At 42.4% G+C, this 23,217-nt stretch overlaps 1 protein-coding gene across 8 annotated transcripts in view; it reads right to left on the reverse strand.

Annotated features, from left to right (window-relative positions):
* FGGY (FGGY carbohydrate kinase domain containing) overlaps nucleotides 1-23,217 on the reverse strand; it is a 479,871-nt gene that overhangs the window by 36,360 nt on the left and 420,294 nt on the right. For 3 of the 8 annotated variants that reach the window (XR_013230265.1, XR_013230266.1, XR_013230264.1), the window contains 2 exons: nucleotides 2,972-3,033; nucleotides 69-1,280 (listed from right to left, as the gene is read on the reverse strand). The exons of 1 other annotated variant lie outside the window; for it this stretch is intronic. Coding sequence is in view for 3 of the 7 variants with exons in the window: in XM_077333557.1 (XP_077189672.1) it covers nucleotides 1,165-1,280; nucleotides 2,972-3,033 (178 nt within the window). In the remaining 4 variants the exon portion in view is untranslated. Of the gene's footprint in view, nucleotides 1-68; nucleotides 1,281-1,627; nucleotides 1,787-2,971; nucleotides 3,034-22,075; nucleotides 22,723-23,217 lie in introns of those variants that run through there. 4 more of the 8 variants (XR_013230267.1, XM_077333557.1, XM_077333558.1 and 1 more) reach the window with 4 other exon arrangements.

Consider the following 23,217-nt stretch of genomic DNA (forward strand, 5'->3'; position numbering starts at 1 on the left):
AAGGGAGAGGGAGGCGGGTGCAAGGGCAAGACATTGGTGGCAGAGCTAGCACTTCTTCACCTCCGTACCTTTCTTTGGCTGGTGGACTGCTGGTTGCTATCCATTAGATAGGGATTTCTTGGGATTTACCAACTTCTTGGGATTTACCAACTATAGAGGATGTAGCCGGCCCAGACGCTGCATGTTGGCAACGTCATATGGAGGGGCCGGAATATAACGATGACAGGTAAACATTTCACTATTTTTTAACATGTGTGGCTCTCTACTGGTTATATTTAAATGCCTTTTCCACAGCTTGCCTCCCCCCACCCCCAGTGCAGAGCCTGGAAAAGGGGATGCATGCTGGAAAGTCTATTTGGAAGGTCTTTCTACCCAGCAGACCCTTCTGAGGCTGTGCAGAGCTTGATCTTCACAGTTTCAGAGAAGTCTGCTGGGGAGGCATTTAAAGGCCTTGCCCAGCAGAACTGTATGGTGTATTTTTTCTTTCCAGCAGATCCTGTCTGAGGCTGTGCAGAACCTGCTCTTCACAGCTGAAGAGGAGACATTTAAAGACCCCTGAATCAGCTGAATAATGAATCAGACAAATCAAGTATGGTTGTTTAAGGCTTCTCTGATTCAGTTAATTTAAACTAATGGGATATTGCAATTTGGCTTGGATAAGTCTGAAAAATATCCAAATCAGTATTGATTTGAATATTTTCGGTATCCAAGCCAAAGCGCACATCCCTAGCTAAGACTGTGGTCCTCATGGTTAAATCTGCTGTTTCATTAAGAACTTCTTAATGAAGTTTTGCATCTTGACCTCATTCTACCTATGGTTTTCATGCTCTTCAATTATGTGCAGATCGAGGACTTCAGTGCAAATTTCTGCTGTGCATCATCAAGTTGCTTCCAATTTATGGGGATGCTATGAATTAATAACCTCCAAAATGTCTACTTCTTAACAGCCTTGCTCAGGTCTTGCAAACCGAAGGCTGTGGCTTCCTTTATGGAGTCAATCAATCTCACGTTGAGCTTTCCATTTTTCCTACTGCCTTCAAGTTGTTTTAGCATTATTGTCTTTTCAAGCTTTCTCATAATACAACCAAAAGTACAATAGCAATAGTTTGGTCATTTTAGCTTCATTAATTGCAAATACAAAATCCAGGAAATCAACGAACAAACCTGTAGATCTTTCATTAAGCCTCTGGGTGATGCTGTAGCGCTTCTTGAATAAGTTTGTCTGCTGCTTTAAATTGCAATGCAACTTGTTCACATAAAAATACACAATAAGTAGAGCTCTAAAGATAAGAACGATCAGTGGTAATAGATATATGTGAAAAATATAGTGGGAATTGATTGTTTAGATGCAGTATTCCAAACAGAGCTGCAGTAACAAAGTGTGAGTGATTTGTCATATTGGAGAGACATGTTTTTAATAGCTTTGATATGGTTTTGCAAATGAATGTTTTACTAGCATATGCAAAGTAATGGTTACTCTAAACATCCCAGAAGTCACCTCTGGCCATGAAATAACTTTATAAATGAATTATATAATGTTCTTACCACTGACCAATTCCTGTCCTGGCTATAGCACTTTTGTGATTTAAGTCAACCACATTCCTCAGCTCAAACCCTCTTTTCTGACCTTCCAAATTTTCATTCAGTTTCCTTTTCTGTTGATGAATACACTGTCCTACACCGAGCTTCTGTGACCACTTTGTGACCTTGTTATGTCTTCAACTCCTGTCTTTTATGGGCAGTAACTGCACCATGAAAAAGTTGGTCCTTCTCTCTTTTCAGGATTCTGCCAATACAAAAAGGGATTTTGTGTTTTTCCAGCTATATCTGCTAATTTAGTGAGCAGTTACTAGGGCTACCAACTTTACGTTTAGGCCTGCATTGTCCTGGAACTAAACTGATCACCAGCCTACAAAGATAAATTTTCCTATAGTAAGTAACCACTTTTGATGGCAGAATCTACGGTGGAAGTCCTAGGACATTTTAAAAACACACTTTAATGCAACGAATCAGTATCTTTTTATGACAAGCTTGTTATCCCTTCTTACTTTGTGTGACATGTTGAATACTTCTTCTAAAGAAATAGAATAGATGCTGCCAGTTAATTAAACATGTAGGATACCAACACTTATTACTATGCTCTACCCCCTGCCAGAGGAATCTGCAGTGAGCAAAGCCCCTCCTTGGTGACATCATGGCAGCAGGTCCCACACATGATGGTCTCCCTTCCCTATAGCCAGAACAGGAATCCTGATTTTATACTCAGAATAAACCTATTATCAGTAGTAAAGCCTTCTCCCTAGTGGCTTTGCAATCAGCATTAAGGGTTGCTGTACCAAACATCAATGATTGGAACGTGGAACTGAATATTTGGCTGCCACCACCTGTCTGGGAATCCTGGCTATGTTCTTCATTGTAGAGTGGGGAAATGGAGAACAATTTAAAGAAAGAATGGGTGAGTGGAACTGATTAACCTTTGCCCTTTTATATATTAAAAAGCTTCTAGGAACTGATCCTCATGGACACAGTAAACATACATTTAAAACTTTGGCTGCGAAAAAATGATTTGGGCTGTAAATGAAAAATGGAGGACAGGAGGAGGGTTAATCATTCCCCCAATCTGCATTGCACTCTTTCTATTATTTTGCTGTGGAAGAACACGTGTAATGTTTCCACATGCCTGTCATATAACTTTTCGTTTTCACTTATGTTATGTACTAGCTGTAATACATAGTCCAGCGTACCTTACTGTACTCCATCCAGTTGACTGGTGCTTGTATGACTGCTATATCCGAAGACTGTACAACCAGCTTATTATCCATGTATTAATAAACACTGCATATTCCTCTACTCAGTACACTGTGTAAAAGCTGGAGTAGACCTTAAGTTCCCCAAAAGTAAAGAATAGATAGCTTTTTGCAATGTTTTAGCTCTCCCAGACTGATACTTTGAAAAGAGGGAATTCAGTTACCTTTTATCCTTGTGGTTTGGCAGCACAATTTCCCCAACTCTCCCCATTTTCTCCATAGCATCCTGTTTAAAGATCAACAGAAGCCAGAGTTGCCTGTTTCAGTTTAACATTCTTTGTTTCCGTTTAACATTCTTTGTAAAGAACAAGATGTTTCAGAAATCAAACAGAACATCACTGATGAATTTTTGTTCAGAATTAACACACCAGAGTGCTTGAAATATGGTCTAGCTTGTTATAAAGCAGCATCAAGAAGTCGTTGCCAGGCTGTTCAAGAAGCCAGACATCCTTGCAAGGAGTACTTGAAAAGAGTGAAGAAATTTGATTATTCGAAATGAATCAAAAAGTATATACAGTAGTGTACAGCTAATGTGTTCAAGAAATTCCTTCCCAAATGCATGTGCATAAATACAGACACTGATAATATATCAATATGCCTAAAGAAAGTATCTGACCCTTCAGAAATGTCTGGGCCCAATCCAGTAAACCAGTATCCTCAAGGCTACCACAAGCAATTTGGATTACATGTAAACTGGGAATTCTGTGCTTTTCAGGCTGGTGGGGGCATGCCTTTTTTTGGACTGTGATGCACATGAAGAAGGGGATTCAGCCGTCTCACATGAGCCCTTTTTCTCACCCAAAGCAGTCCCAGTGAGCAACAATTTGCTTCATTTGGTAAAGTTACATGTAGCCATCATCATTATACATGTTTCTCAGCATAGCATGTAGGAGCCCCTCAAAGTAATTTCAGGTGAGAACCGCATGTGAGAAAAAGCATAAGCCCCTTCTCCACACATCAAGTAGCTATAGGCAGCCACAGGAGATAGTTACAGCAACATCAGTGAAACAAAAGACACTGTGGCATGACTGGCAAACACCACCAAAAAAGACTTTTGAAAGGTGCATATAAAAGTAGTCTTATAGACTGAATACCTTGTTTCGCCTTTGCTTTCTCACAGCATATGACAGCAGGACAGACTAAAATGCCAGCTTCCAAGTGGTATGGCAACCTGCATTGTATGGATCCAGTCTGTTGCATGGAAGCTAGAATTCTTGTCCATGCTGCTGTCATATGCAATCTATGACAACTTTTATATGCACCTTTCAAAATCTTTTTTGATTTGTTTTTGCCAGTCATGCCACAGTGTCCTTCTTTTCACTGATGTTGCTGTAACCTTCTCCGCACATGCCATGGTCCTGATCCAAATCAGGCTTGGGCAGTACAGAAATCCCAGCACACATAATTCAAAGTCCTTTTTATTATATGAATTGGTTGGAAATCCATCACTGGAGCTCCCAAGCACATTTCTCTCTAAAAAGCAGTTGCATGGGGCCAGGACATGGATCAAGGCCATGGCAGCGTCCTGTGTCATTTCCATGTATTGAAATGGCCTTGTGGAGCACCTATTTGCTTCACTGCAATACTGGAAATAACTTGTTAGCTGTATTTGTGTGCTATTTCTCTGTTCAAGCTCCTTCCTTCCCTCATATATGGTACATGATGATTGAAAGCCTGCATTGGTACGTCTTCAACTGAACTGCAGTTTTCTGCTCTGTCTGAAATTTAGGATGGGATATATGCTGAGAAAAAAGTTAGTTTGTATACAGAATTTGTGTGTGTGTGTGTTGTGTGCATGCGCATGTGAATTTAACTGTGATTGTATAAGTTTGTGTAGGATGCTGCTGGTTTAGGATTCAAATCTGGGTAATTTGTTCAGGCTCCAGATGTTCAGGACCATTATTTTCAAAGGGGAATCTATTGGAGGGGCTGGATATAAAGCTAACTGCACCAAATTTGCTAATTTGTAAAATCCTCTCTCTAATCAAAAGATCCCACAAATTTTAAGCAAATTAGAACAAGGAGTTCAATTTTATAGATCGTCAAAGTTAGTGCCTCTCTGAGCAAGTACACTTGTGGCGTGAAAGTGGTGGTTGGCCATGGTCTAGCAGAACAGTGGCGTTAAAAAAAACCCTGTGTTAGTTTCATTTTCTTGTTCTCACAGTGACAGATTTTATATACAGTATTTGCTGGTGTATAAGACTACTTTCCCCCCCTGAAAAGCATGCCTCCAAGTGGGGGGGGGGGTCGTCCTATACGCCGGGTGCACTTCAGTTGGGATAGACATAGCTGCCCATAGTGGCCCATAGTACTGTAATGTAATGTAACAAACTCTATATTTTGAGTGGAAATGTTGGGGGGTCATCTTATACGCCCAGTCGTCTTATACGTCGGCAAATACGGTATATATTTTTTAAATTCTGTTAATTTCATTTCCCTACTCTCAGTGACAGGCACTGCCTGGAGAAGCTCCAGGGTGTGTGTGTGAATGTTGCTATTTTTGAATCAAATGTCACCAAAATTGCAGGGGAGCTAATGCTGCCCGTCCATTAAAGCCCCCTCCCCAGTTTCAAGTGAACTGGATCAAATGGTTCAATCCTCTGAGTCCTTGGACAAGGTGCTCCCAGCCATCCTACTGCCGGGCCTTGTGCCTGGCTTGCACTAGGCAGGAGCCACCCTTGCTCAGTGAGATTTCCCCAAATAAATCTAATTGGAAGGGCAATATGCTGGTGCCTTGGAAATATGAAGAGTCAAAGAAAAGCAAGATGCCTCCCCTACTGCTGACAAGCACTGCAAGACAAAAACCAATATGGATTATTTTGGGAGTCATGAGAGTGGTAATATCTAAGAATGCTGGAACTGTATAATCTTTCAGGGAGATCACTGCACATTCGGTGTACATCTTCAGCTCAGGCATTTGTTATGTACACCCCTAATGCAGGAGTCCTGGCACACTGGAGGTCGATACTTCCCCACAAACTATGGTTTAGAAGTCTGGTTGATTGGGGGAGGGGACAAACTCGGAATCTGCAAAGGCATCAGTGTTGGGACTGCAAAGCAAACTGGAGTATGCCTGAAAGCTTTCCAAATGAGGAAGCTTTCACTTATATTCCATCTACAAGGGGAAGAAGATGAGAGTGTATAATGATAAGAAACAAGCAACATTTATGCCAGCTACAAGAAGACTCTTTCTACTAACATATAGATGTGGTCTCCAAATCTATTCCTGTGGAAATTCTAAGATTAAAAACAGCCAGAAGGAGGGAGGTGGGTGGATTTTGGGAATACTCCACAGTATTGGAGGGCAGAGTTAAATGTATCACACTGTTCTCTGGGGCTGCTATTTTCCTAAAAAGAAAACATATGGTAACATGGCTACCTGTAATTTTTTTCTCTGTGGTATTTACAAGCCCAGGTGGAGACATTTTAACGGGGATGCAATGAAAGGGGAAAAGGTTAAACTTTCTCTCCTAAATTCCATAAATTCAATACAAATCCCCTCTCTCCATGGCTGCATTTAACCTCTAAAAAAAAATCACACCTGTGTTCAATCATAGATTTTCTAGGTCATGTCTAGCTTGACCCTTACTCTAAATGACTGACAGAATCACACCTTTCTAAGATCACTGAAACCAATGAGTTTAGGAGAATATAATTTGATTTAGGATTGCATTGTGAGTCTTTTATTCACTGTAATTAGTTCCAAAATATTGTCCTAACAACTTAAAGGAATAACTAATCTTACACTCCCTACTGTTATGACATCCATCTGGAGTAGCACAATGTGCAGTCATGTTGCCAAACATGGAACTGGATAATAAAATCAGAGTCCAGTAGTCTGACGAAGAAGGCTTGCACTCGAAAGCTCACGCCCTGAATAAATCTTTGTTGGTCTTAAAGGTGCTACTGGACTCTGATTTTATTGTGCTACTTCAGACCAACTCGGCTACTCATTTGAATCTATCCTTATGGAACTGGATAGATTCTTCAGTATCTAGCAGCATCACAAACATCATTGTGGTATCCATTGTGACTATAACCTGGAAGACCCAAGCTTAAATTCCTACTCAACCATGGATCTTACTGGGTGACCCTCCATTTTTCAGCCTGACCTACTTTTTCGGTTGTTGTGAGGGCAAAGCAGTGGAAAGGACCACGATGTACACTATCACAAGTTCTTAGGGAGATAGAAAAGATAGATCAATGATTCTGCAGTCAGGAATTCCAGTTTGTGTAACAAAAGTATATCTGCAAATTCAAAAAATTAGCATCTATTTGGACACAGAATTAAGCACTTTAACCCAAATGGCTGAAATTATTGCATTAGTTTGTCATGGAATGTTGAAGGTTATTGGCAAGAGGGTAGTTTATGTGTGAAAAACATGGGCCACAAGTATTGACAGGGAACTATGAGAGACAGAGAGAAGTTCAGAGTGAGGATGAAGGGAACCTATTCAAAAGCAGCCACTGGCAGCCAGCCCAGCAGATTATGTCTCAGCTTCCAAAGGGCTGGGTCAGAGGAAGCCACAAGATCCTAGCACTCTCCAGCTATTAATCATGCACCCAGATTCTTAATGTCCTGTGGCTATAGGGATTTTCTGAAAAATGCCTGTGACTGCAAATTCTAAAAGTTTTTCTTTTTTGGCCTGGTATCCATGAATGCCTGATATTTTAAGGGCTTGTCCTGATGTTCAGTTCAAAGTGTGCCCTCATTGCCTGTGGGATAGTCCTGATTCAAATATAGTACCGTGAAATCTACTCAGTATGCAGTGGAAGGCAGTTGGCAGCCTTGCTGCAGGACACAACACTTGTAGCCCCCTCAATGCTTTTAAGGCAGGCCCTGTGCTTTGATGCAAAGAAGAAGACCACTCAGCCTTCAAAGAAGGTACCTACATGCTGGGAAACTAATTGGCTTCAAGACAAAGTCTGCAGATTGACTGCCAGGCGTGAAATTACTATGGGCTTATTCAGTTTCATGTAGTAATGGACCAACACAATTAGGCTTTGTCAGAAATGGGGTCAGCAACTGCAACAGCCGTCCCCCAAGTTCTACACTGACTTGCAGTTGCATCCTATCTGTGAACTCACGATCCTCTCTCCATGCACCTCGTGATGGAAGCTACTCCAGTGGTAGCAGGAAGGAAGTATTTCCCCCTCCACCTCCTACTGGTGCATGGAATAAAGGCAGTTCCGGCAACATCCCAGGCATCAGAGAGCTTGGAAAACATAGCTTTCCCTGGGAAGCTCAGAATGGATTTCAAATGCCCTTAGAAAACTATATGTCCAAGGGCTCCCAACTGTCTGGAATGCTGCTGAAGCAGGTGCTGGCAGGAAGAGAAGTGGACTGATCTACCTCTGCCATCAGCACCATCAGGCAACAAGGTGATGAGAAGGGAGAGAGACTGGGAATGAGGAGTGCTTTTCAAACTAGGATTTTAATCCAAACCAGAGACCTCATGGTGCTGCACCATTCACTGTTCAGCTCTTGGCCTCTGACCTGTGGTGTACTACAAGGTTCTATTTTGTTCCCCAAGCTTTTTAATATGAGATGGGAGAAGATAAACAGACTGGTCACCAATATGCGGGTGACACACAGCTCTATTTTGCATGGTCAGTACATGCCAGTCATGCTGTGGAAATTGTGAACTGGTACGTGGAGGCCATTTGGGATGGTGAGAACTAACAAGCTGAAACTTAGTTCCAATAAAATGGCGGTGCTACTGGGGGCAGGAAGGTGTTACCTGGAACAGGGCTACCTCCTGTTTTGGATGTGGTTGTACTCCACCTAAAGGAAGAGGTTTGTAATTTGTGTTAGATAAACAGGTGGCAGTGGTGGCCAGGACTGCCTTTTACCAGCTCAAACTTTTCCTGAACAAAAAAGATCTTGCCAGTCTGGCACATCTCATTCTAGTGTTGTTCCACCCATATTTGCTTCCAAATTACTCCAGGGCCCAATTCAAGATTCTGATATTGAGGCCAACGTGATCCACGCGATGGTCACCTCTAGGCTGGACTTCTGTAACTCGCTCGACGCTGGCCTACCCTTATCCTTGATCCGGAAACTGCAATTGGTCCAGAACGTGGCTGCCAGGGTCCTCACAGCAACACCTCAGAGGTCCCACATCTGGCCCATCCTTCAGCAGCTGCACTGGCTCCCAGTTGAATTCCAGATCAGGCTTAAGGTTTTGGTTATCACCTTTAAGGCCATACACGGTCTGGGCCCAGTATACCTGAGGGATTGCCTCTCTGCCTACACCCCTCAAAGAGCATTGCACTCTACTACCTCCAACCTCCTGGTGGTCCCTGGCCCCAAAGAAGCCCGCTTGACCTCAACCAGGGCCAGAGCTTTCTCCATTCTGGCCCCCATCTGGTGGAACAAGCTCCCAGAGGAGATCAGGGCCCTGACAGAACCCAAACAGTTCCGCAGGGCCTGCAAAAGGGAGCTCCTCCACCAGGCATTTGGTTGAGGTTGACCCGGACCATCGCTTCCAATTGCCCCCTCCCCTCCTATTATGACCGCCACTAATCTGCCTAACTCACTGGGTCCCAGTAAGAGTTGAGCTGAGGCTCCTTTGCAGTGCTATCATTACTGCTGTTATCATGTTGGGGTTATTGTTGCTGTACTGTTATTGCTGTTGTCACATGTGTTACCTCATGTTATCTGTACCTGTTTCTTGTTCCCTATAAACCGCCCTGAGCCTTCAGGGGAGGGCGGTATATAAATATAAATAAATATAAATAAACGTATCTTAAGGACCATCTACTCCCATATGAAAGAGCCTCTTGTGGCACAGAGTGGTAAGGCAGCCGTCTAACAGCTTTGCCCATGAGGCTGGGAGTTCAATCCCAGCAGCCGGCTCAAGGTTGACTCAGCCTTCCATCCTTCCGAGGTCGGTAAAATGAGTACCCAGCTTGCTGGGGGGTAAACGGTAATGACTGGGGAAGGCACTGGCAAACCACCCCGTATTGAGTCTGCCAAGAAAACGCTAGAAGGCGTCACCCCAAGGGTCGGACATGACTCGGTGCTTGCACAGGGGATACCTTTACCTTTACCTTTTTACTCCCATATGAACTTACCTGACTACTATGGTCATCTTTGGGGAACCTGATTAGAATGTCCTCAGTACCCTTTGTGGTCTGGGACCCACATACCTGAGGGACCACCTATTGCCTTAAGTTCCCTGCAGGGTTTTGTGCTCTGCGGGTACTAATCTGTTGGTGATTCCCAGCCTGCAGGAGGTTCTCCTGGCCTTGACCTGGTGGAATGAGCTCTTGGAGGGCCCTGCAGGAACTCCTGTGGTTCCACAGGGTCTGTAAGATGGAGCTCAACCACCAGGTCTTTGGTTGAAGCCAGGGTGCAGAAGATCTAGGGGCCTCTCCATATTTTAGAACAACAATATTTAAGACCAATCTGTATCTGGAAAAGTCGGCATCCATGGAGGTTTTTCCCTTGAGGTGCTGGGGGGTGGGGGGTGGGGGGAGAGGGAGGCGGTAGGGTTGAGTTTTCTTGCCACTGGAGTATGCTTGGTTTTTAATGTTTTTATTCTCTGTGGGGTTTTATTTTTTTATGGTAACCCACCATGTTTTTCAACAGTGGTGGGTAAGAAATCCAATAAATACACAAACAAACAAACAAATAAGGGTGGCAACCTGGAAATGTCCCTTCTCAACAGTGGTATTGAATTTATGGAATTGCTTCTGCAGGGAAATTTCTTTGTTCCCAACTTTCACCATCATTTGCCAGAGGGTGAAAACACTTTGATTTTGTTTGGGATTCCCTCAGTGATCCCTTTCTCCCATTTATGCTTTTGTGTATGTTTCTATGTGTTTGCATTTTGTCAAAATGTTTTAATGGTGTATATGCATTTTAAAAATAACTATGTTTCTTTTTAAAATTGGGGAATGTGAACTGAGTGGCAATGCAGCATAGATATATTTTAAATAGTAATATCATTCTGCAATTTGAAGGTCAATAGCCAAAAATGCTGGGATAATAATGGACAATACACTATAGTTTGAAAAATGGGGGGAAACAATGCCTTCAAAAAGAGAGGCATTTGCTTGAGGGAAGGTAGCGAATGCTCAGGCAGCCAAACTGCAATAACTGCAACAACATTTCTCTGAGGAAGAATACATGCACACGAAACTCAGGCCGTGACTAAATCTTTGTTGGTCTTAAAGGTGCTACTGGCCTCACATTTTGTTGTGCTACTTCAGACCAACAGGGCTACCTACTTGAATCTGCATTTACTGCATTGTAAGCTGATCATGTGGAAAGGCCTTAGTGTCCTGGAAAGCAAGGAACTCAGCCTGGGAAGAAAGGACAGCTGGCTAGCCCCTCTAGCAATTCTAGTCGGCCCAACAGGGTCACAGGTACGGTACAGACAGAGAACATTCTCTACTTAACAGAAGCACTCGTTATTCTCCTGGAGAAGATCCAGGCTTTCAGTTATCTACTCACAAACATTTTATTTAAAAAACAGTTATTCATTTAACCTTAGAGGCTTTTTCCCCTGGGCCTCTGGAATGAAGAAAACACCCACGCATGCCATAAACAGATGAAATGGCTCTTGTTCAGGGGAAATGGGGGGAAGACACCACCATCCTTAGTACCTTGTCATTATGATGCATGGTGTTCTGCCAGTTATTTATCGATGCCCATCTTTGCAAAGTTGGCTGACAGAGCCTTGGGAATCTCACTCCCTTCAATGGGTATACAGCATGAAGGAATTTAATGACAATACTTACATGTTTTTGAGTATTCTGTTGGATTCCTGTTTAGGATATGTCTGGAAATGCCACCCCAGATTTTATCCTGTCTGTATGAGACTAACAGGCTCAGCCTCGCTATTGTTGTAAGTTCTAGCCTTAAACCACAGGATTTCTGTATTTCCATACATAGTTTGGGATTTGGGAGCACAGCCAAGGGGGAGGGAGATAGGACTATTTGGACTGGGTTTTTGTTAATCTTTTGGCATTTGATACATTTCACCACTTGATTTTATGTATATCATGTGTCATCATTTTTTATTTTTATCATGGACTGGGGCCTCAAAAGATGGAAGTGGCCTAGGCCTCACTGTACCTCTGTTCCTTTTGGAGAAGAGGTGTTATTTCAAAGATTTATATGCCACTTCTCTACCAATCAAGTCAGGCTTTCTCAACCAGGGTTTTGTGAAAAAGAAGTGGTATAGACCTGCTCCTGCCCAGTTTCTGGAATTGGGGTGGGTGAAATGGAGCAGAATAAGGCCCTGTTTCAGCAGGCTCCCACTGTACACTCCCTTTGGTGACAAAGAGCAAACTGGTAGCCAGCCCAGAGTGCAGGTATGGTTCTGTTTACAAATTGTCTAAAAATATATCTATGTTGTCACTTCCTGCACTGTGGGAGTGGCCTAATGATGTCACATCTGGTGAGAATGTCCAGATGATGTCTCTTCTGGTGACATGTGACTTTGGAGCCATGGCAGGGAGGTGTGGCCTGCTGACATCACTTCATGGGTGTCTGAAAGCCTGGCACCTTGAAGCGAGGGGTTCAATGATAAAAAGGTTGAGAAAGGCTGGTGTACGGTGTCAAGGTATACCATTGTCCTAGGGAAGTGAGTTAGTCAGAGGGCTCAGGATTACTGACACTTAAGATTTTCTCAGCTCATATATGGTAATCTGAAATATGAGTTGCCAGTCTGGGACATAAGAACTGAAACAATTAATCAGATCTATTATCTATGTACCTTGAGTTCATTGATGTAAATATGACATAGTGGCAAAAATGCCCTGCACGAGAGACTTAACATTAAAATTGGTAAACTGTCAGATGTGAAAGCACACATGTGGCTATTTTGCCTTGTTTGTCTGATGCACTCTTTGCAAAAGTGATAGAATTACAATGAATTCACTTTGATTTGAATAATTTATTTTTCAGTAAATGCTGTGCTAAAAATAAAGTCACAAATGTTCTTATTTGATCATATAATGCAAGTGAAAGGTCTTTTACAGACAAAAATAGAGCCACTGTAGACTATAAATAAAAGGGTACATTCATGCTGTCTACTCTTTTGTTATAGTGTCAATGTTCAGACAGATATAAGCCAGTAAACAATCTAGCTGGCATTAAGTGAATAACAGAACTACAGCAGTCCCTTCCCTTTTATCAGATTATGCTGCTGTTTTATTATGAGATTAAAAATTAATCTGCTGTTACCAGTGTTCATTTTGTATATCTTTATTACTGACTACATATTCTAGTTTTCACGTTTCAGAATTTGTTTTGTGTGGTGTTCAAGGTCTTTAAGTTGTAAGGCAAGAAATGAATTATCTAAATAAACAGATAAATAAATTGATTGGGAGAAACTAGATCTACTGGACTTTTAAAAAAATCAAGAAATAGAAAACAAGCTACGCACTTTGTTAATGTAAGTGAATAGCAGCACCACTGGTGTCTTGTAAGCACTTCTTAATGGTGGCTAAAGTTGTATGATGTGCTCAACAAGAGGATCCCTAAGTGTAACATATGCCATACATCAGGGGTCCCAACCTTTTTTTGCGCCTGCTGGCTCCATTGGAATTCTTACCCAGGGAGGTAAGAGACCAAAAACAAAATGACAACAACAACAACAACAACAAAACACCCACTTGAAGGGCACCAGAAAAGGTGTTAGCAGGTGCTGTAGTGCTCATCGGTGCCACATTGGGGACCAATGCCACCTATAACCATCGCTCATGGTCTGCCTTTAAGTCTAACCAGAAGAGTTTGGAGCCCTAAATAACTAGTTTCAGTTTAGTCATTTGACAGAGACTTCCTGGTCTCCCCTAAAACCGGACAACAAATTATGCATGTGTTTGCGTCTTGGAAGTTTAGGTCCCAAGCTTTCAAAAGCTAAGACATCTATTTAACTCTGCAACTAAATGATTCGTTGTCAAGAAAGCCCCTGATATAGTTCACAGGCATCCTCTGAAAGCTTTGTTAGAGTGGTGAAGGGAGTATTGCCAGCCAGCAACACTTTTACACCTGCTGTGAAAATTCAAAATGCCATTGCTGTGTTGCTCATTTGTTTTAAAAATGAGTCAAGTGGATAACAGTACTTTATTTTGGAATCTGACAACTGAAGGAATTCCTTCATCTCATGAGTCTCAAATAGGCACCCTTTTGTCCTCTCTTCTGCTTCTGAAGGAATTTGACTAAATGATTTGAAACTATGCCAGCACTGTCTGATTTTAATCTACTTCCTCCCGGCACTGCTCAGAATTTGTTTCTGAATGCAAGTCAAAATGTTGATATTCATCTTTAAATGCTAAATAGCCTTACTCCTAGGGAATGTCTGCTCAAGATGAAATCCCCTGCCACTTTAGTATGACCTGAGGTCCCTATTCCATTGTTACTGGAAATTAGACTGACATCAGCAAGGAGATAAATTTTTTCTGCAATGAAACACTTATTGCGGAACTCCTACCAAGAGAAGGCTGAGCAACTTCCATTTTTTGTTTTCAGAATGCTACTAAAAACAGTTTTGGTTTTAGCAGGTAAATGGATGGTGAGCATTGTTATTATGCTGTCTTACGGCAAGGCTTTAAAAAATGCTACTTTGTCTCCATGTTGGTTTGTGGGAGTTTAAAATGATATTTTTATAGTACTGCTTCTTATTACCACATTGTTGAGATATCTGCATGCATACCACCTTGAGACTGAGATAATTCTATAGGATAAATCAGGTATATTTCACATACACCCCTCTCCAGAAGTTAAAGTGCAATCCTAAACAGAATTACAACATTCTAGGTTGATTAACCAGTTTGGTGTGTTGGTTAGGAGTGCGGACTTTTAATCTGGCGAGCCGGGTTTGATTCTGCACTCCCCACATGCAGCCAGCTGGGTGACCTCGCCACAGCACTGATAAAGCTGTTCTGACCGAGCAGTGATATCAGGGCTCTCTCAGCCTCACCCACCTCACAGGGTGTCTGTTGTGGGGAGAGGAATGGGAAGGTGACTGTAAGCCACTTTGAGCCTCCTTTGGGTAGAGAAAAGCGGCATATAAGAACCAACTGTTGTTGTTGTTCTTCTTCTTCTTCTAGCTTAGAACAGTTATCTTGGTTTAGGCCTGCAGTTGCTCTGAGAGTTTTGTGTAAGCCTTTGCATTAAACACTAAAGCTTTATGGGTTTGTGAGTTTCTGTTGTTATGCATTCATCTTAGGTTCTGTTAAATTTAAAATATTTTATATCAACTTGCATTTAAAATACTTCTTAAAGATTGAAATATTTTAATGTTTGCTGCAGAAAAGTAGCATAGAAATGTTTGAAACAAACCAACAGGGACTTTGATATATGAAGTACCACCTGCTGATCCCAAATATCCTTGTCCATCATGTAAGTCCATGACATCAAGCCCTGCTTCTCCTACTGCCTGTAGCACCTGAAGTATGAATGCCCTCCCCATGGCTATCCACCCTGCATCAGTTCAATTTCCAGTACCAGCTGAAAACTTTATGTACTCCAGCTTTTTTGGTGTTGATATGCTGTTTGCTGTTTTGTTTTCAACTTATACACTTTTTTTAGCATTGGATGATTTGTCTTCCATTATTTTAATTTCATTTTATTTCTTTGAAATGGTAGACTGCCCTCTCCACTGAAGCGGACACAGGATGATGAACATGTATAAAACCAGTGCAGTTAAAATCACAATTCAGCATTTTAAAAATATTTCTCATACTTCTAAAAACTCTGCCCATGGATGTAATACCCAGGGAGGGGGTGCAAGTACCAAAGGAAGGCCAATGCCATGTTATTGGCCTCAGCAGTAGGCCTGGTGGAAGAGCCCTGTTTTGCAGCTCCTGTGGAACTCTGTGAGCTCCAAAAGGGTCCTGAGGTCTTATGGGAGACAGTCTTGGCTCCTGTCGAGGCCAGTTGGATTCCTTTGGGGCCAGAGAGCACTAGCCGGTATTGGCTGAGTGCAAAGCTCTTCTGGGAACGTATAGGAAGAGGCAGTCCTACGGGCATGCTGGGCCCGGACCACATATGGCCTTGAAGGTTAAAACCAGCACCTTAAACTGGATCAGGAATGCAATCGGGGGACAGCTGTTATCGTTTTTAAATGTATATATAGTGAATTGTTTTATTGCTGATTTTTTGTTTTATTGTACCCATAATTCTCTCTGAAATGCTAAGTAATAAGTTCTACAGCTTGATTTATTAGTATTGCTACCTTTGGGTTGGGTGGGGAATAAGGGCTGGGCTTTTTAACTTGAAAAGTATTGTTTTTATGCTGTAAGTCACTCATTGAATGTTAAGGCTGAGAGACAGTCATGTTTTTACACTGTCCCCATAACTGTTAGCAAAATTAAAATGATTAAAAAGTTTTCATTCAGAAGACTTCTGCCTTCCCCAAGCATACTTTCAAAAATAGCAATGTGTGCCTCAAGAGAAACACTTTTCATTGCAAGGGTTAGTGATGCAGTGAGCACAGGGTGAGAAAGGGCAGGGGTTGTTCAGGATCACTACGAGACAAAGAAGCAAATGAAAAGTTTCTAATTTGTCAACAGCCCTTCCAGGAGTAATCCCCATGTAAACAAGCCCAGAGTGAGATTGGACAGCTGGATAAAATCACAAGGATCAGTGCAACTTAAATAAGAGTTTGCTGGCAATCCAGTCATAATGTTAGTCACTTATTTTGAAGACCAAATTTAGAAACAGAATGAGCCATTCTAATTGCCATCCCACCTCTTTTCAGCTGAAAAGTCTGCTTTGTGGCTAATATCTGTTGCTTAAATTAGGCAGTTGTTTTTTTTCCCAGTGGCTCCCATTCTCTTGCAACTCACAAGTCATTAAGTAATCATGTTTCATGGGCATCTGGCAAATTTGCACAAACTAAAGCAGGTCAAGGTGCCAGGCTGACCGCCTCATAGTGGGAGGCTCAGTTTACATGGGCAATGGATGGAGACCAACAGCTTGACTCTGTTTTCAGCTCTGAAGTTTTACTGGCACCAAGAATAATGATTTAATAGGCTTTGCTCTCTGACTCAGAAGTGCTGAACTGTGCACAGTGGAAGGGAACAGGTGCTCCTGAATGGTTTCATGACTCAGGATTGAGATGGGGTTAACAGTCTATGGCATATCAGAAGCCCCCTCCCAAATAAATATTCTCTTATTCAACCTATGAAGAACACTGCCTTGATAACAACTACACAATGCATCCTACTACTGTTGGGAAGGTCCCCACGTGCTCTTTTATACCAAGGGGAACTTTTCTCAATGGTAACCTGAAATAGAGATTTTCAAGATGTTTTAGAAATGGTCCATCTGTCTACTACAAAGGACACACTTCAATGAATGAAGTAACATGCAAAATCACATGTCAGGGCTCCATATTTGTCTTCACATTGGGTAAATCCAGCATGTATGAGGAGCAAAATCTCAAGTGGCTTTCATGATATAGGAATTTTTAGACATTTCAAGCATTCCTCAATAAGATCTCAGGTCCAAATGAGCTTCAGAAGTCAGGAAATGGAGGTTCACAGCATGGAATTAAACACCATCTCATTGTAGAACAAACGATTGACTGATGGAGACAGGACCAATATAGTGAAACTCAGTGCAGATAAGGCTGAGGTCCTGTTGGTCAGTGGACTTGTTACTTGAGATCTACAGTGTCAACCTGTTCTGAAGGACACTTCTCCTGAAGGTGCAGATTTACAGCCTGGAGGTACTTTGAAGTGCAGGCCTCCTCTGAGGTATGCAACATCTTTTATCAGCTTTTGCTGATATGCTAGCTAAGTGACCTGGGCATAGTGATCAATATTCTGATCACATTCAAGTTAGATTACTATAATGTGCTAAAGATTACTATGCTATGGTATAATGTGCTGGTTAGTACATACAGGTATGAATTGGACTAGGCTACCTGAAGATTTATCTCTTCCAATACTACCAGTCCATTGATCAGAACCTGTCTTCCAAGCCTTGTCTTTATGCCCCTGACTTTAGAGGTGAGGCGGGTGGCAGCTAGATACAAGGCTTCCAGATTGCTTTGTACTCTCCCCAACTGCAAGTAAGTGGACTGAAACTTAGATATTAGTATTTATGGCAATTTCCCAATCTAGCTGTATAACCATTGTTTATATTTAGGTTCATATTTTATATTATTATATAGGCTTCCTGGTGTAATTCTGCCATATGATAAATAAGTAAATAAATAAATAAATTCCAGGTTCCAGTTCAAAGCATTCCTTCTTATTCAGGCATTTAACTAAGGGGCTTTACTTTTTAGCTGCCAAATGGTCTGCTTCTGCTATGAGGTACGTTTTATTAACATTTTTAGGGTTATCAACAGTTGTTCTATGTTGTTTTTATGCCTCTGACTTGGTTCTTTAACATATATCTGCATAGTCAATAGCAAAGTCTGGCTGCCATCTGTGGATATCTAAATCTATGGATCAGGGCCATACTGCCGCTAAAGAGATTCTTTCTACAACCTCCTCCCCAACTTGCTGGTTTACAGATGCTCTGGACATGGCTGCCATGGTGGAGGACACTTGGAACTGCTCCAGGCTCAGACACCATGGCAGAGGATGCTGGGAGAGGCTCCAGGTCTAGCTGCCATAGCAGGGGACACTGGGAGCCATTCTGAGTCCAGCCACCACAGGAGAGGATGCTGGGAGCTGCTGTAGACCCAGCCACTATGATGGAGGAGGATACTGGGTGAGGTTCCAAAACACAGAAACAGCTCCTAAGTACCACCACTTTCTCCACCAAGCTCAAAGGTAGGTGGATGAGGCCAGGAACAATGCCAAGGTAGGTTAAAGGGGAGGGATGGGATTCCCCTCCATGAATCTTGCAGTCCCCTACACAGACAGACAGACAGATGATAGATAATTCATGATATTTTATTTCTTTTCAACTGTTTTCAACTGTAAGCTAGCTCAAACAGGACTCTGGAGAGGCAGCATATAAACTCCATGAATAAATAAATTATTGTTAAAGGAACTGCATCAGAATGACTAGATCTCCTCCATCTGAAAAAGGGTCATTAGCCCCGTAGTCATACGACCCAGGCCTATATTAGAAAACAGCATCCTTTAATGTCTATATAACAGAGCTTTTTCTTTGAGTTTCTGCAGATGCTGCAATATTTTTTTAAGCAGATCTTATGATGAAAGACATTGAGAGAGACTTCTTTTCAGCATGACTATAAAAACAACAAGGAAAAGTTTCCCCACTAAAGTTTTGCAGCTTCCTTTGGAGGAAAATGATGATCAAAAGCACACTCAGGATCACTTAGAGCAGGGTATGAAGAACAATGTCATGTCTACAATGAAACTTGCTGAGAAGGGTGAAGGAGATGCCAACACATTCTTTTGAGGCAATCCCAGGGTTGTGGTAAGATTCTGCTTGCAGATGCAATCAATTCTTTTTGCAATTTGGCTGGGAAATTTTCGACACAGTGAAGATGGGAGGTGAAAAGGGAGACAGATAGGGTTAGTGTCAGAAGAAAGCAGGGAGAAAGGAAGGGTAGGCTGCACTAAGACATTGTCGTCCATTGCTGGGAAATGACAGTACTTGGGATGCTGTGGAAAGCCACTTGACTGAGGATGCAAGGCTTATCCTTGTGACTTTATGTCATATTTATTGCACACATTGTGCCTTCATCGCCTTCAATTCAAACTTTTCTTCACCATCTGGTAAACGGGTGTTTTGTTTTGTTTAAATACAAATCTGTATTTAGTTTATGACCTATGGCTAGAGCACTGTTTGAATATTAGAAGCTGGATAGGGGTTTTCTCAATTCTTTCCATATGTTCATTTACTCTCTTGTAAAAATGTTTTGGATTTAGCCAGTTCACATACATATAGAGTGCTTTGTCAAATCCCCAGGCACAGACCACAACACAGTTCTGAGCATCCAGCTGGGATTTTATCATGAGAACCATTTAATAGAGGCCACCATGCCTCACTGTTATTGCCATAAAAACACAAAGCCATGTAGTTATGTTTCCTAATGTTCTGCCCAACAGGACAGTCTAATCATTCATTCTCATCTTTCCAGTATTGACTCTGTGACCTTAATTCTACCCTTTAGATACTCTTCTCCAACATCTAGTGGCTTCTTAAGGTTAAGATTTTAAATACCAATTGCTGAGCTTTGCATTGTGATCTTTTCTAATTACAGTTGCTTGAATGCTGAAATAGTCTGTATCCGGGCATAACCCCTAGCACCATGTACAGCTTACACTTCTGTTAAAGTGCCTGATCTGCTTTTTTATGAGATATGTTCAAAGATATGAAACAGTTTTTAAACATCAATAAAGTACGTACTTATGCTGGCAGACAATGAGCACAGAATATGTTTCTCTACTAAATTAGCACTGCTGATATAGCTTGTCTCCCAACACAGAATACTTACCTATTCAAACTCTCTCCTTCACTGGAGACAGGAGGAAGACAGATTTTCTTCCAAGGCTGAGTGAACAAAGGCCTAGTGAAGGACATTTGCTTTCTTGGAAAACTAGTTTCCTAAAAGGGAGATGAAATGCCCTAATTCTGCATATACTTCTAAGAGGAGGCAAAGGCTATGTACAGATTTCACTTATGATGGGATATTCATGAAGCTGATTTGTTGTTGGACACATAAACCACCCTTCCCTTCTAGTGTGGAGAATTTCAGCTAGAAACCTGTAATGTGCAAATGAAGGGACATAGATTAGCCAGGGTTTATTTAGCCACTACAAAGGGATGCTAATCCAGAATTAAACTCTAAGAGCAGCAGACTCTGATTTGGAGAATTGGGTTTGATTCCCCACTTCTTCACATCAGCCAGCTGGGTGACCTTGGACTAGTCACAGTGTTGTTAGAGCTATTCTCATAGATCAATTCTGTTAGAGCTCCCTCAGCCCCACCTACCTCACAGGGCATCTGCTGTGGGAAGAGGAAATGAAAGGTGTTTGTAAGTCACTTTGGGGCTTCTTTGGGTAGTAAAAAGCAGGGTATAAAAATCAGCTCTTCTTCATACAAGAAGGGCAGGGGTAAGGATGGCAAAGTGCACGTGAGCCTGGCAAGGAGTCAAGTTCAGGTGCATCCAAATTTAATATTACTCTAAAGTGATTATCACAGAGAGAAGTAGAGAAGATATATTCCCTGTAACCTTTGACCTCTTTACCCATATATTGATAAAACGGTTAAAACCTGTGGGGGAGGGGAGAGCATATTATCTTCTCTCATCTTGTTCCCAAGTTTTACTCAAGGTCACATGGATAAAACATCAAAAGTACTTAATCAAATACAATTTTGGAATTCACATAGCCTATCTGATTTAAGGAGGGAAAGATAGATTAGTAACAAAGGGATATGAGCTTATATTAGTAATGGAGAATATACTACCACACAGTCTGTGGAAGGCCCTACATACCTGAGGGACCGCCTGGCTGACTATGAATCCTGTAAAGCATTGCACTCCACCAAATCCAAATGCTGGGGGGTCCAAGGCCCCGAGATGTACTCCTGGCCTCAACCAGGACCAGGGCCTTTTCAGTCCTGGCCCCAGCCTGGTGGAATAAGTTCCTGCAGGCCCTTCAGGAGCTTTGACAGTGCCGAAGGACTGGCAAAATGGAGCTCTTCCACTAGGCATTTGGTTAGGGCCAATGAATGATCTGCAGTACAATATCTTATTAGCCTCCTCCCATAAAACCCCAGAAGAGCTCCCCCCTGGAAAAAATAAGAACTCAGGGATTTAACATCTGCAAGTAGGCTGTACTGTTAATTGGAATTCTAGTTATCTTACAATTTTAATTGGTACTTTATTATTGTTGATGTGGGACACATCTTCTTTCAATGTCCCTGGGATGGAAATGGGTACGGACATGATGTCCATAGCCACACCCCAGGGAGTAGGCCAAAAGTGACTGGGGCAGCTGTGGGGTGCTGTAGCCATCAGCTGGCTGGGGCAGCAGGCACTGTTGTGGGAGGAGGCTGGGCCACCTCTGCACTACCCAGGGAGGCCTGGGCAGTCATGGGGCAGCATGGTGCTTGGGTGGGCCAGTGCCATCCTGCCCAGCCATGGGCCATCATGAGGCAGTGCAGAGGCCGGGCAGGCCAGCACTTCTGTGAAGGTGAGGAGAGGGGGGAGGGAGGAGGGGGAGGGAGTAAGGAGTCTGAGTGGTGGGGAGGCCTCTGGGGGGCGGGGTGGAGTCCATGCTGCTCCTGGGGGCGGGATGGCTGCCCTTCAGGCCTCTGGGGGCTGATGTGCAGGCTACAACACCAGGCAAGGCCCAGGCATCGCCCTCCAGGCCAGAGGAGGCCAGGGCTCTCTCCTGGGAGAAAAAGTGAGGAGGGAGGACTCTTTGTGTACGTATGTCTGGGAGGGAGGGACCAGGGAATAGGGTGGGGAAGGAAGAGAGATGGAGACAGAGGGGAGGGAAGGGGTTTGCATGTGTGTGTGTTTGTGTGTGAGAGGGAGTGGGAGGGGGAAATAGATTAAAGAGCTCTGGAGCAGGTATGTGTCCCACATACCTGTGAAAGCTTGGGTGTAACTACTTTTATTTTAATATATTTACTATGTATTAAATAATGTTTTAATGCATTTATTATGCATGAGTCAGTTTTCAAGAGGGGTAGTTATATAAATCCAAATGTAAATAAATAATAAAAAGGCATTATTCCCCCTTATTCCTCTTCATTGTTGCAGTTCCTTCTGACCCTTTGGGAAGATTGATCCCATGGTAATGAAACCCACATGGAGGAACAGCTTTGCAGCTGGAGTGAAGGACAAGGAGCTGAAATGGTTCCTCTGTCCTTGTCCACAAGAATTGGCTCCGCTGAGTGAATGGGGCAAGTTCATCCCTTGTTCATCTTCATTCCAGACCACCAGCCTGCAGAGCTTTGTCTCTGCATACCCTGTGGCCCCAGGATAGATTTTGAGGGGGTAACCAGAAGGAGCTGCAATAATGAAAAAAACAAAAACAAAACCAGGAAAACTCAGGGCTTCTCCCAAGAACAGATGACAGGATACTGGCCATTACATTATAATATATATAAATATAAATACACACACACACACACACACACACACACACACACACAGACACATATATATATATAAATTAAATATTTGTGATTATACCCGCTTCTTTGCATAAAGCACTGCAGGGCACTGACGATCTCAGAAAGGATACGCACAACATAGGAAAATATATTGAAAAGTCCTTTTGACACATGACTAATTATGCTTGAACTGGTCGATGGTATGTGCTGCCAAATGTACTCTGGAAGGCGGGGGAGGGAGACAGACAAGAGAGAGTTGTGACCTTTCACAACAGAGAAAAATATCCAGAGACTCTAGGATTCATGATGACAAAGGCAATGAATGATTTGTCAAAGAACATGGTGACCTCTCCACTGAAAGAGCAGCCGTGCCTCATCAATATCTTGTAC

This window comes from Paroedura picta, chromosome 4 (assembly GCF_049243985.1).
Source record: "Paroedura picta isolate Pp20150507F chromosome 4, Ppicta_v3.0, whole genome shotgun sequence".
Lineage (NCBI taxonomy): Eukaryota > Metazoa > Chordata > Lepidosauria > Squamata > Gekkonidae > Paroedura > Paroedura picta.